The following is a 13,232-nucleotide window of genomic DNA, read 5'->3' as shown; positions in this document are numbered from 1 at the left end:
GGAGGCTGAGGTGGGCGGATCTCTTGAGGACAGGAGTTCAAGACCAGTCTGGCCAACATGGTGAAATCCCGTCTCTACTAAAAATAAAAAAAATAGCCAGGCGTGGTAGCACATGCTTGAAATTCCAGCTACTCGGGAGGCTGAAGAAGGAGAATTGCTTGAATTTGGGAGGCAGAGGTTGCAGTTAGTCAAGATCATGCCACTGTACTCCAGGCTGGGTGACAGAGTGAGACTCTCAAAAGCAACAACAACAACAAAAACACCCAAGAATCCAGAAGGTATTCCCTGATTGTGAATATGAGAGAAGCCTGCAAACACATCCCTTTGAGAAGGCTCAGTGCAGACCCCACCCTCACTGCAGGCTTCTCTGCAGGTTCCAGCCTCCCCTGACATAATTCCAACAGGCAGGTCGGGCTTCCATAAACCCTGACTACAGCAGGTGGCTGCTCTGAGCCAAGGAGCAACCAAGGACCCCACAAGCTCCAGCCCCTCCAACACCTCCCATGCCCACCAGGTATGGCATCTGCCTCTGGGACCCCCATTTGAGCTCTAGTGGCCAGGAGTCTGGAAGTTCAGCTCCAAGGCCTTCTGCTTTTGCTCCCAACCATCCCCCTGGTGCGGGTCAGCCCGAGAGAGATTCCTCCCTGAATCCTCCCGGGCTGGCCCACCAGGCATTGTCCTTAGGGTCACCTTGAAAAGAAGGAAAAAAACCCTTCTCTCATCACAGTACTCACTCGGAAGTGTGCGACTATTGCTGAGGCTGCCAGTACTGGGCGGTGGGGAGAGGGACTGCAGGGAGACACTGTCTTCCTCCTGCGAGCAGCCTGCCTGGATGGCACGCAGGTAGCTGTGGCTACGGGAGCGGAAGTAGCTGGGCAGTGGCAAGTCAAGGGTCTCCGCCGCTGTGGACTCCGCCTCACTGCAGGCTGACTCGCAGGCTGCCTCATACTGGTCACTCAGCTCTGCCTCCCGTACCTGTCCAGGCAAAGGCAGGCATGAGGCAGGGAGAGAAGTTCTTGGTAGTGGGCTCAGCTGCAGGGCTGGATGGTCTGTGGGGCCTGACCTCAGCCCACCCAGCTCCATCTCACTCAGGGTATGGGATGGGCAGATGGAGCCCTTAAGAAAGAAATATCTCTACTTCTCTGGGCCTCAATTTTCCCATCTCTTTAATGAGGACAAAGTTGGAATATCACAGGATATTAACTCTGATAAAAATCAGGGTCCACACTGATTAATAGTAGATTTTAAGGTCACATATGAATTCAGTGGGAAAGAGATCTATAATCACAGAGGTTGCAGTGAGCAAAGATTGCACCATTGCACTCCAGCCTGGGCAACAAGAGTGAAACTCCATCTCAGAAAAAAAAAAAAAAAAAAAGAAAGAAAGAAAAAAGAGGTCTATAATCAATTAGTAATGTCTGTCCTGAATGTTGGAATAGGGGTGGTAGCAGGTATGCTGGATATTTACCATCTTATGGTCCAATCCCTTTATTTTACAAGGAAAGAAACCAAGGGTCAGTAAGGGGAAGACACTCACCAGGGGTACCCAGTGAAAAAGTGGCAGAGCCAACACTCCAAATACGTATTTAAGGAAGATTAATTCAGCCTTGGTATACAGAATGGATGTTAGGAAAGGGGTTTGGAATGGAGGCAGAGGCCAGAGATGAAGCTGAAGCAATCGTCTGGTAGGAGAAGATAAAACTGGAGTGAGGGTAATTGTAGTGAGGATTGATTAATGATATCTGCCATGGACACTATGGAAAATGGTGGTGTATATGCTATCTTCCATCTTACATCTAGTTCAACTTCGTGTAGATAGTTCCTAAGTATTTCTCCACAAATTATGTCGAGGACCCTGCAAATCTGAAGCCAAGGGTATGAGCATTGAGGGGTCTCACCATGCACATGCCCTTTGAGGGTTCTGGAAGGGCCATCTCAGGCCATGTTGGTAACTGAAGACCACAGAGGATAAGCTGTGGAGTCAGATGGCCAAAGATGTGGACGTCCTGGGGGTTGGCCTGGGCCAGAGGGGGAGGGGCACAAGCTGAATGACCATGTGGAGGAAAGGGTTGATCTGATCCTGGTGCCAGCTGTGTCCCACTCAGCTGTGTAACCTCAGGCCATGACTATCTTCTCTGGGTCAGTTTCTCCTCATCTACATGAAATGGGTGTTTGTGTACTCATCTGAGACTGCATCAGGTGGGTGTTCACCCAATTTGGAGGGTGGATGGAAAGATCTAAATCTGTGCATTTCTTTCTTTCTTTTTTTTTTTTAACCCCTGCCCCGATCTGTGCATTTCAATATGACAGCCATAGCTGTGTGTGGCTATTAAGGTATAAATTAATTAAAATTCACCCTGGGCAACATAGTGAGACCCCAGCTCTACAAAAGAAATTAGAAATACAAAAATTAGCCAGGTGTGGTAGTATGTACCTCAAGTTCCAGCTATTTGAGCCCAGGAGTTTGAGGCTGCAATGAACTATGACTGTGACACTGCACTCCAGCCTGGGGGACAAAGCAAGGTCCTGTCTCTAAAAAATTTTTTTTCAAAAATAATTGATTAGGCCAGGCATGGTGGCTCATGCCTGTAATCCTAGCATGTTGGGAGGCCACGGCGAATAGATCACTTGAGGTCAGGAGTTTGAGAACAGCCTGGCCAACATGACGAAACCCTGTCTCTACTGAAAATCCAAAAACTGATCAGGCGTGGTGGCACATGCCGGTGGTCCCAGCTACTTGGGAGGCTGAGGCAGGAGAATCACTTGAACCCTGGGAGGAGGTTGCAGTGAGTGGAGACTGGGCCACTACATTCCAGCCTGGATGAAAGAACAAGACTTTCACCTAAGACCCCGTCTCAAGGAAAAAAAAAAAAAGGCTGGCCATGGTGGCTCACACCTGTAATCCCAGCACTTTGGGAAGCCAAGGCAGGTGGATAATGAGGTTAGGAGATGGAGACCATCCTGGCTAACACGGTGAAACCTCATCTCTACTAAAAATACCAAAAATTAGCTGGGTGTGGTGGCAGGCACCTGCAGTCCTGGCTCCTCAGGAGGCTGAGGCAGGAGAATCACTTGAACCCGGGAGGTGAATGGTGCAGTGAGCCAAGATCACGCCACTGCACTCCAGCCTGGGCAACAGAGCAAGACTCCATCTCAAAAAAAAAAAAAAAAAAAAAAAGAAAGAAAGAAAAAGAAAAAGAAAAAAAAATTGATTAAAATTAAATAAAGTTCTATAGTCACAGTAGCCACATTTGACTTGCATAATACCACAGGCAGGCCAGGCACAGTGGCTCACGCCTGTTATCCCAGTACTTTGGGAGGCTGACATGGGAGGATTCACTTGTGTTCAGGAGTTTGAGACCAGCCTAAGCAACATAACGAGACTCTGTCTCCTATAAAAAATTAGCCGGGCATGGTGGTGCACACCTGTAGTCCCAGCTATTTGGGAGGCTGAGGTGGGCCATTCACCTGAGCCTGGGAGGTCAAGGCTGCAGTGAGCCATGATCGCACCGCTGCACTTAGCCTGGGTTACAGAGTGAGACCCTATCTCAAAAATAAACAAATAAATAAAGTCACATATAGCTAATGGCTACCTTGTTGGACAGTGTGGATTATAGAACATTTCCATCACTGCCAAGTTCTACTGTACAGCACTGATAAATTAAAATATAGGCCATATGGCATACCCAAATTCACTCAGAAGGAGTGTTAAAGAGATAGATGTTTTTCCTTCAAAACTGCAGCCTGAAGTTATGAAGAAACCCTTGTGACTGCTTGGGGCATGAGGTCTTGCTTCAGGGTGGCACAGGAACCACATGGCTCTGGAACTAGACTGCCAGGGGTCCAACCCTGGGCCCACCATTTCCTCGAAATGTGAATGTAGGCAAGTCACTTGATCACTTTGTGCCTCAGTTTTCCTACCTATAAAACGGGGCTAACTATAGTCCCCAATTCACAGGGTTGTGGGCAAGATGAAATGAGAGAATTCATATCACAGGCTTAGGATACAGTCCAAGAGAGTATGCACCTAGTAACCTCCACCCATGAATACAGGGTAGCTCTGTGGAGTCTGTTAACGTTGGTTAAGATGCTCTCAAGCTGTTGGTGTGGAAGCCAGCTGGTCAGCGTTTCTGGTGTGTGTATCACTGAGGATGTACTCTGTGGGGGGCACTGTCCTGGGGGCTTTGTATGTTAACACATCACACCCTTACCAATCGTCTATTAAAGGTAGGTGGGGAAGAGGTTGCTTGCCCCACTGTGGGCTCTTTAAACAACTTCTTGAATCATGTTCAAGAGGAACACACAGCTCCTGTGACATGGGGGAGAGGGTCACACGAGGCATCCATGGCTGGAATTAGGAGCTGGAGGTCTGGCCCTAGTTTTGCCCCTGTGGGATGTGTGGCCTTCACAAGTCCCTTGTCCCCTCCTGGCTACAAAGTGGGGTTGATCTCGAAGTACTTTTCTTGCCCCTGGTTTTTGGTCGTTGGCCTTGGAGGGAGGAGGGAGCCACTTCCAGGAGCAGGGTAGGGGGGTCTGGGAGGCGGTGTCCTCCGGGCAGCCAGATAATACCATGAGCGGCACCATCTCGCCAACCTGTGTGAAGCTGGAAAGTCTCCACACTCACTCCAACACCCCAACATCCTTAAATGCTGCCCTGGGGCTCCAGAAAGGAAAAAAGCCAAGGGATCTGGGGGCTGGGCCCTGGAAGCTAATATCACCAGCCCCCAGCCCCTCACTTGTCCGACTCAAACAGTCTCCCCGCGCCTGACTCAGGCTTTTCAGGAGGAGAGGAGGGCAGGAGTCCTGGAGTTACTTCTTGCCCCATCCACAGCACCTGTCTCATTCTTCATTTTTGAGAGGAAGAAACTGAGGCACACAGAGGTGAAGCAATAAGAGTAGGGAGGAGGGTCAGAACACCAGTGTGAGCCTAACTCCATCCATTGGAAGTGGCATTCCTAGCTCTGCTTGTGCTGGCCTGGGCTGGGTGCTGGGACCACTCAGAGGGCAGGCCTAAGACCCAGGCCTAGATACTGGGATCGGGGTGCAAAAGAAGGGCAAACATACTGACCTGCTGATCATGGCCAAACAACTGGGGGATCAGGGAGGCCTGTCCAAAAATCTGCAGGAAAGAGAGGGTGAGGGTTATGGAAGGGTCAGGGCTGGGGCTGGGGTAGGGGTTTCAGGGTCAGTTGCAAGGAAACTTGAAGCTGGCTGGTATAACCTCCTCCCCAGACTGGCTGGGACCCAGAGCTAGGAGGTCTCACTTGGCTTCTTCCAGGGATGGGAGGCTCACTCCTTTCTGGGGCTGGGCATTACCGAAGACTTATAATCTGCTGTTTCAAAGTCCTGCTTGGCTGGGCATGGTGGCTCATTCCTGTAATCCTAGCGCTTTGGGAAGCCAAGGTAGGCAGATCACCTGAGGTTCAGACTTTCAGACCACCCTGACCAACATGGAGAAACCCTGTCTTTACTGAAAATGCAAAATTAGCCAGGTGTGGTAGTACATGCCTGTAATTCCTGCTACTTGGGAGGCTGAGACAGGAGAATCACTTAAACCTGGGAGGTGGAGGTTGCATTGAGCCAAGATCACACCACTACACTCCAGCCGCCTAGGCAACAAGAGTGAAACTCTATCTCAAAAAAACAAAAAACAAAACAAAAAAAAACATAAAAATAAAAAAAAATTAAATAAAAGTCCTTCTTTAGGTCTAGCCCCTGGAACCATGGATGCTCTGCCTGCTGCCTCTCATCTGGTAGGCAGCCCACCTGGAAGTACAGATTAGGAATGGACCCCAGAGCCTGCTGTTCCCCAGGCTCAGATATCTCTGACTTTGGGGCCAAATATGTGGCTTGGGTCACTCAAGTTTCCAGGGTGAGGCTATGAGGGGTCAGAGGATCCTGTACTAAGAGAGAACTGGGACTGGACAGCAGGTGGTGGGTGAGGCCTGCTGGGGTCCCAGCCTGGCCCGTTCATAAGCCTTTTCGTATAGCTAAAGGTCAAAGGTGTCCCAGGTGCCAGGCCCAGGCGGGGGTAGAGATAGGATGTGTAGAGAGACGGACAGACACAGAGAGAGACATGGAGATGGAGACACACTGGAGAGAGTCAGAGAAAAATGTGAATGAAGGGAGAGAGAAGCGAGAGAGAAAAACAGACGGAGACAGACAAGGAGGGGAAGACAGACCAGAGAATGTGGTGGGATGGGAGAGACAGGGAAGGATGCCGTCCACTCCGCAAACACCTACTGAGCATCTGCCCTGTGCCGGGCACTGTGCCAGGTGCTGGGGACACTGCAGGGAACAAGACAGCAAGGCCCCCGCCCCCAGGAGATCCCAGTTTTAAGAGGGAGACAGACATTCAGTAAATAAGCAAACGATTTTAATTCCAGGCAGTGATAGTTAAGCAGGGTAACGGAACAGTGCCTGGGAGGGCTACTTTAGACACAGGGATCACAGGCGGCCTCTCTGAGGAGGTGCTATTTGAGCCAAGACCTGAAACTCGAGAAGGAGCCAGTTGTGCAAAGATTTGAGAAGAGAGTTCCTGCAAGAGGGAACAGCAAGAGCAGAGAGCTCGGGGCAGAATGACATGGCCTGCAGGTATATCAGGAGCAGAAAGGAGGCCGGTGTGGCTGGAGCAGGGCAAGGGATGGGGTCTGACAGGGAGGCAGGGCCTAGGTCTTACAGGGCTTTGCAGGTCCAAGGAAGGACTCTGTCTTTCCCGCAGGGGCAGGTGGGAGCCAAGGGAGGGTTTGGAGCAGGGGTGTGGCTTTGACAGCTCCCTTTTGCCACTGAGTTGTGGATTGGAGAACAGCTGTTCAGGTATGACTTGGTAGGGCCTGGATGAGGGTGGCAGGGGCAGGGGGTTCCAGGGGCTGGGGCACTCTACCCTTCCCCATGTCTCAGGGGCTGGAGGAGGGGCTTGGCCAGGCCAGGAATAATGGAGTTGTGAGGAGTTGGGGTCCCAACACCTTCTAAGCAGTCCTCTAGCCCTGGTCCTGGGCCTGCACCTGGCTGCCCCACTGTCTACTATTACCAGCAGGTGTCTGCCCCTCTCGGGGGGGCTCATCTCCCGATCCACACCATAGGGGGTGCCTTTCGGTTCTAGCTGGTTCTCCCTTTGGAAACCTTAAAGTGCTGAGTACATGGCAGGAGCTGAGGTCCAGGTCCGAGTTGGACAGCTCCAGATCCCTGCCCAACTTTGAGTTCTCCTAGCTGCATGACCTCACCTCTCTCAGCCTCAGTTGCCTCACCTATGAAATGGGGATATGGATAACAAGGCCACCTCTAGGGGTGGTGGAGGGCTCAAGGAGCTGATGGTTGAGAGGGTGGCATAAGAATCCAATGTGCAGCACAGCGTGCTCTTCACTGACACAGGCAGAGCTTCCTGCACCTGGGAGCCCAACTGCCCACTGAGCAGGTGGGCATAGAGGTCCAAAGTAGAGCAGTCATTTGCTGGAGGTCACACAAGATGCTAATAATAACCAGAAAGGCATCTGCCTCCTGTTGAGCACATCGCAATCACGATTCCACGTATTCCTCTCAATAGCCCCCGAATAGAAATGCTCACCCTCCTTTGGTAAATCAGGAAACCGAGGCTCAGGGAGGGAAGGTGACTATCCTGGGTTCATACTGTCAAGTGACAAACTAGGACTCAAACCCAGGTCTCCAGTTCCCTATCCTTATGGTTCTGAACCCAATGAGAAGTGACATGGCCCAGTGCCCTGCTGGCAGCCTGTGTTTACAGTGGTGGTGTGGGCTTCTCCCCTTGGCGTCCTGGGTCAGGCCTCATAACTGTGCTCTCCAGCCACAGGACAGTTGGTGGGGCAGAGACACATACAGGAGGCTTTGGGAACAAGGGCCAAACAGAAGCACAGTGCAGACATCTGAGGTCACTCAGCAGGGGCTGGGCCTGGACATCAGTCCTCCTCCCGAATGGGAGTCAGTGCTGTCCCAAGCCCCCTGACCCTCCAGCCTGCCTGCTACCCTCACCTGGCTGATGCAGCTGGAGTCGTTGAGGCTGTCGCTGACGGGGGTGTAGTCCTCTTCCCAGCTTGGACACTTGGAGGGCAGCAGCATGTCCACTGAATCCAGGCGGTCCAGACTCCTGGTGGGGAGTGGGGAGCAGACAGGGCTCAGTCCACCCATTGTTCAGCCTGGGAAACTGAGGCCCAGAGGGAAAAAGACTGGCCAAGGTCATCCAGTGGCAGAGGGAAAAACGGAAGTCACTGCCAGCCTGGGCAGTGTGGGGGGTGATGAGCAAAGGGAGAACACCCAGCTTTTGGAGGCCTTTGACCATCTCTGATGCACACGTGGTCCGCACCTGTGATGCCCCCTGCAGCCACGGGGTGGCAGCACCAGCCTGCATTTGACTAAGGCCCAAGGCTGGCCCTGACCAATTCTACAGCTCCTTTCCTTCCTGCATGCAAGTCCGGGACATTTCCAGAGGTTGGATAGAGGTGGATCAAGTTCTACAGTCTAGGGCTCCCAAAGGGCATCAGCTCTGTTGCGACGTTCCAGTGGCTTCTATCAGGCCCCTAGACTCACCCAGTACCTCCATGGCCCCAGCTCTTCAATCTGTCTCACATCTACCTGACCTGGGCCTCTCCCAATCCTCGTTCTGGGGATAAAATCCAAGCATCCTATAGCTCGGGCCCCTGATACAGAAGGGTTTGGATTGGAATCCAGCTTTCTCTACTGGGTGGCCCTTGGCAAGTCATGACTCCTTACTTAACTCTCAGTTGCCTCATCTCTAAAATGGGGATGACACAGCCTGCTTGCTGGGGCTGCAGTGAGGATTCATTCAGTGATGCAGATTAAAGGGTACCAGGTCAGGCACAGTGGCCAGTGGGCAAGTGCTAACAGACAGCAGCTGTTATGATTACTGCTACTACTCCTACTGTTATTATTGCTTCCCTCGAATTCTAGGCCTAAACCCCAGGCTTCCCGCCTTTCCCACCTTAATGCCCACTGGTCACTCATAGAACTGTAGAATCTCAGTACTAGAAGGGATCTTAGAGATCCTCCAGCTCAGCCTCTTCACTTAAAGATGGGAAAACTGGGCTGGGCGCAGTGGCTCACGCCTGTAATCCCAGCACTTTGGGAGTCCAAGGCGGGCAGATCACCTGAGGTCAGGAATCTGAGACCAGCCTGGCCAACATGGTGAAATCCTGTGTCTACTAAAATACAAAAATCAGCTGGGCATGGTGCTGTGTTCCTCTAATCCCAGCTACTTGGGAGGCTGAGGCAGGAGACTTGCTTGAACCGGGAGGTATAGGTTGCAATGATCCGAGTTTGTGCCACTGCACTCCAGCCTGGGCGACAGAGACTCCATCTCCAACAAAAAGATGGGGAAACTGACCAGGCATGGTGGCTCACACCTATAATCCCAGTACTTTGGGAGGCCAAGGCAGAAGGGTCACTTGAGCCGAGGAGTTCAACACCACTCTGGGCAACATAGTGAGGCTCCATCTTTACTCTCTCTCTCTCTCTCTCCATATATATATATATATATATATATATATATATATATGTATATATATATATATTTTTTTTTTTTCTTGTGAGGGGGACAGAGTATTGCTCTGTCACCTATGCTGGAGTGCAGTGGCACTATCTCAGCTCCCTGCAACCTCTGCTTCCCAGATTCAAATGACTCTTGTGCCTCAACCTCCCTAGTAGCTGGGATTACAGGCGTGCACCACCAAACTCCTGTAATGTTTATATTTTTAGTAGAGATGCAGTTTTGCCAATGTTGACCAGGCTGGTGTCTAACTCCTGACCCCAAGTGATCTGCCTGCCTTGGCCTCCCAAAGTGCTGGGATTATAGGTGTGAGCCACCACACCCAGCCACAAAACATTCTTTTAAAAAATTCGGCTGTTGTTCTCCACCAAGGTGGAGAAGAAGAATCGAGAGAGAGGAAAAAAAAAAAAAAAAAATTCGGCTGGGCATAGTGGCTCATGCCTGTAATCCCAGAACTTTGGGAGGCCAAGGCGAGTGGATTGTGTGAGATCAGGAGTTTGAGACCAGCCTGGCCAACATAATGAAATCCCGTCTTTGAATAATAAAATTCAAAAAATTAGCTGGGCATGGTAATGGGCGCCTGTAATCCCAGACTAGGGTGGCTGAGGCAGGGGAATCACTTGAATCCCGGGAGGTGGAGGTTGCAGTAAGCCGAGATCACGCCACTGTACTCCAGCCTGGGCAACAAGAAGAAAACTCCGCCTAGAAAAAAAAAATTAGTTGGGCATGGTGGCTTATGCCTGTAGTCCCAGTTACTCAGGATGCCGAGATGGGAGGATTGCTTGAGCACAGGAGGTTGAGAGGTTGCAGTGAGCCATGATTGCACTACTGCACTCCAACCTGGTGACGTAGTGAGACCCTGTTCCCCACCCCCAACCCCCCAAAAAAGATGGAGAAACTAAGGTTCAGACAGGGACAGACCTGGGATTGGCTGGTGGTATCCTGAATTGCAAACTGGAGGCCATTCCCTGTCTTCTGCCCAGCCACCTAGACTCCTGGCTGCTCCGAGAACACTGCCTTCTTCCTGCCTAGGTACCAGTGTTACCTGACTTGTTCTCTTCCCTCTGTCCCAGGCTTCTCAGGCCACCTCCTCCATGAAGCCTTGGCTCCTGTCCCCTGTAGATGAAGATCTAGGAATAAGCTTGTTCTCTCTCACTGCTCCAAATCTTACAGCAACAACACCATAGGAGTTGGCTGGTGAATTTCAGGAAGGCACTGGGACAAGCAAAGGCTGTCCATTACTGTTTGGCTTCTGGATTCACCTCTCTCCCCCATCTTAGAGCTCCCGAAGGGACCAGTTACAGCAGCAAGAGTAGAGAGGGCTCTGGCCTTCCCTGGGCAGTGCTGTTACAGGTGATGGACTCACTCAGGGCAGGTTCTCCTAACCTGGAGACCAAGATCCCCTGGGACAGTTCCCCTGTGGGAGCGGAACTTAGCTGGGGATGTGGCTCCTGTGGGAGGGGTTTCCCTGGACCTATACCCTGAGGGTGGTTTTCATTATCCGGGTTTACCAAAGGATGCGGCTCACCTGTGGTCAGGGATAAACTGTGGGTGGGGCTAAGGGGGTGGTTCTCCAGTTGTCGGGGCTCTTAGAAGTCAATTCATCAGAGTGCAGGGCCGGTCTGAGGATCTCATTGAGGGAGCTAACCTGACGGCGTGTTCACTTAAGGGGGCCTGGATAATTATAGCAGCGAGTTCACCTGGATCTGAAGCTGAGGGACAGGATTCATCTGTGGTCTGGGAGGACGGTGAGGCTCCCAGGTGGGGCATATCTGTGAGGATTCACCTAGTGGGCGAGGCTTGCGGGTGAGCAGGACTTGTACTTACTGAAAGAGGTTTTCCTCGGGAGGGCTCACCCGAAGGGGCAAGAAATGTCCGGGCAGGGCTTCTACGCGGATGGGGCTGTTCTTGTTTGTTTGAGTCTGAGTCTCCCTTTGTCGCCCAGGGTGGAGTGCAGGGGCACGATCTCGGCTCACTGCAACCTCCACCTCCCGGGTTCAAGCAATTCTCCTGCCTCAGCCTCCTGAGTAGCTGGGATTACAGGCGCCTGCCGCCACGCCCAGCTAATTTTTGTATTTTTAGTAGAGACGGGGTTTCGCCACGTTGGTCATTCTGGTTTCGAACTCAAGTGATCCACCGGCCTCGACCTCCCGAAGTGCTGGGATTACAGGCGTGAGACACCGCGCCGGGCGGGGCTTATTTTAATGGAAGGTTCTCGGACAGCAGGACTCATAGTGGGCGGGGCTTGCCTGTGGGTGGGACCCTAGGGGTGGAGCTGCGCGTTCACCTGCGGGGGTTGCTCTGCTCTCCCAGCGACTGCTGCGTGGCCCTCAGATAGCTCTGGCGCCGCGCCGCGGTCTTGGGTGAAGGCTTGGGACTGCCGCCGGACTCGTCGCTGTCCTCGTCGCCCATGGCCTTGATGTAGCTGCCGCTGCGCATGCGCCGGCACGGGATGGGGCCCTCCGCCGCGGCATCCGTCTCGCGTGGGGACAGCAGCGCAGTGCTCCACTCGCCGCCGCCGCCGGGCACCTGGGGATGGGGCAAGGATGGGGCACAGGACTCAGCGGGGCCACCGTGGAAAATGAGCAGAGGGCGACAACCCCCATCTCCGGGACCTGACACTCCCTCGTTCCTTGGAGAGTTCGGCCTCATGTGCTGGGTTTCCCGCCTTTGAAACCACGGGGCAGCAGAGCAGAGCCCTGAGCTGGGAGGAATACCCAGGTTTCAGAGCCTCTCCAGCCTCAGATTTCTCCATGGATCTCAGGCTGGGTTTGCCCCAGAAGCAATGCCCCAGGCCCTGTGGGCACAGTGGCCTCCACTGTAGCCATCTCCATGGAGCCCCACAGTCATGTCCCTTGGGCTGTCTCAGGAGATGCTTATGATCTCACTGCACAGATGGGAACACCAGGCCTGAGGGACGCCAGGCACTTGCAGAAAGAGGCCCCAGATCTGGATCCAGAGCCTGAGCCTAGGATGGGGAAATCATAGGACCCTGGCACATCAGCATGGGGGGCACGGGGTCCCAGAGCCAATGACTATTCTTTGTCCCACAGGTGGGGAAACTGAGATACAGAGAGCAGAGGGGTTTCCCTGGATGAGATAGCCATGGGGTGAGCTGGAAAAAGGGCTCAGTTTTCCCATCCGAACTTCAGTGAGTGTCCATGGAACAAGGCTGTGATAGGGCAGGTAAGGTGACAGCTGTGTGGGCAGCCCTGGTCCTTGAGTCCCCAGTCTTTATGGTGGCCGTAGCCAACAGAGGGGACCTCCCCTGCCCTTTTGAAGTTGAGCTCTGCTGGCTGTCCCAGGGCAGGGCATACAAGCAACATTCCTCACCACTTCATTTACCCTGTTATGGAAACACAGTGGATGACCACTTGTGATGAAAAATGCACACATCTCAGCACTTACACACAGCCTGTGCACAGAGTGAACATGCCTCATTCTGTACACATATCTCAATAGGTACAGAACAAGCATATGCCCCATGCCCCTCAGGGAGTACCCCCAGTGTACCACACACTTCACCAAGGACACACACCAGCAGCCACTTCATCATGGCAACCCCTCCACAAGTATGCAACATATACACAGAGCACACCCACCTTCCCACAACCCTCCCTCTAGACATTCACACCAGCAATTACTGCACTGTGGACACACATCTCAATGTGTGTCCACTTTGCACTGTCCCTGACTCAACATGCACACAGTGTAC

General features: G+C 52.5%; 1 protein-coding gene across 6 annotated transcripts in view; it reads right to left on the bottom strand.

Moving 5' to 3' along the window:
* The window catches only part of DLGAP4 (DLG associated protein 4), a 224,318-nt gene that overhangs the window by 87,754 nt on the left and 123,332 nt on the right, over positions 1-13,232 (bottom strand). For 5 of the 6 annotated variants that reach the window (XM_039479562.2, XM_074406485.1, XM_039479560.2 and 2 more), the window contains 4 exons: positions 11,805-12,046; positions 7,987-8,101; positions 5,069-5,119; positions 735-975 (listed from right to left, as the gene is read on the bottom strand). In XM_039479562.2, coding sequence (XP_039335496.1) covers positions 735-975; positions 5,069-5,119; positions 7,987-8,101; positions 11,805-12,046 — 649 coding nt within the window. The remainder of the gene's footprint in view (positions 1-734; positions 976-5,068; positions 5,120-7,986; positions 8,102-11,804; positions 12,047-13,232) is intronic. The other variant, XM_039479563.2, reaches the window with a different exon arrangement.

Source organism: Saimiri boliviensis, chromosome 9 (genome assembly GCF_048565385.1).
Source record: "Saimiri boliviensis isolate mSaiBol1 chromosome 9, mSaiBol1.pri, whole genome shotgun sequence".
Classification (NCBI taxonomy): domain Eukaryota; kingdom Metazoa; phylum Chordata; class Mammalia; order Primates; family Cebidae; genus Saimiri; species Saimiri boliviensis.
The sequence above is the reverse complement of the archived record's forward strand: the minus strand, read 5'-3'. Positions and strand labels throughout refer to the sequence as shown.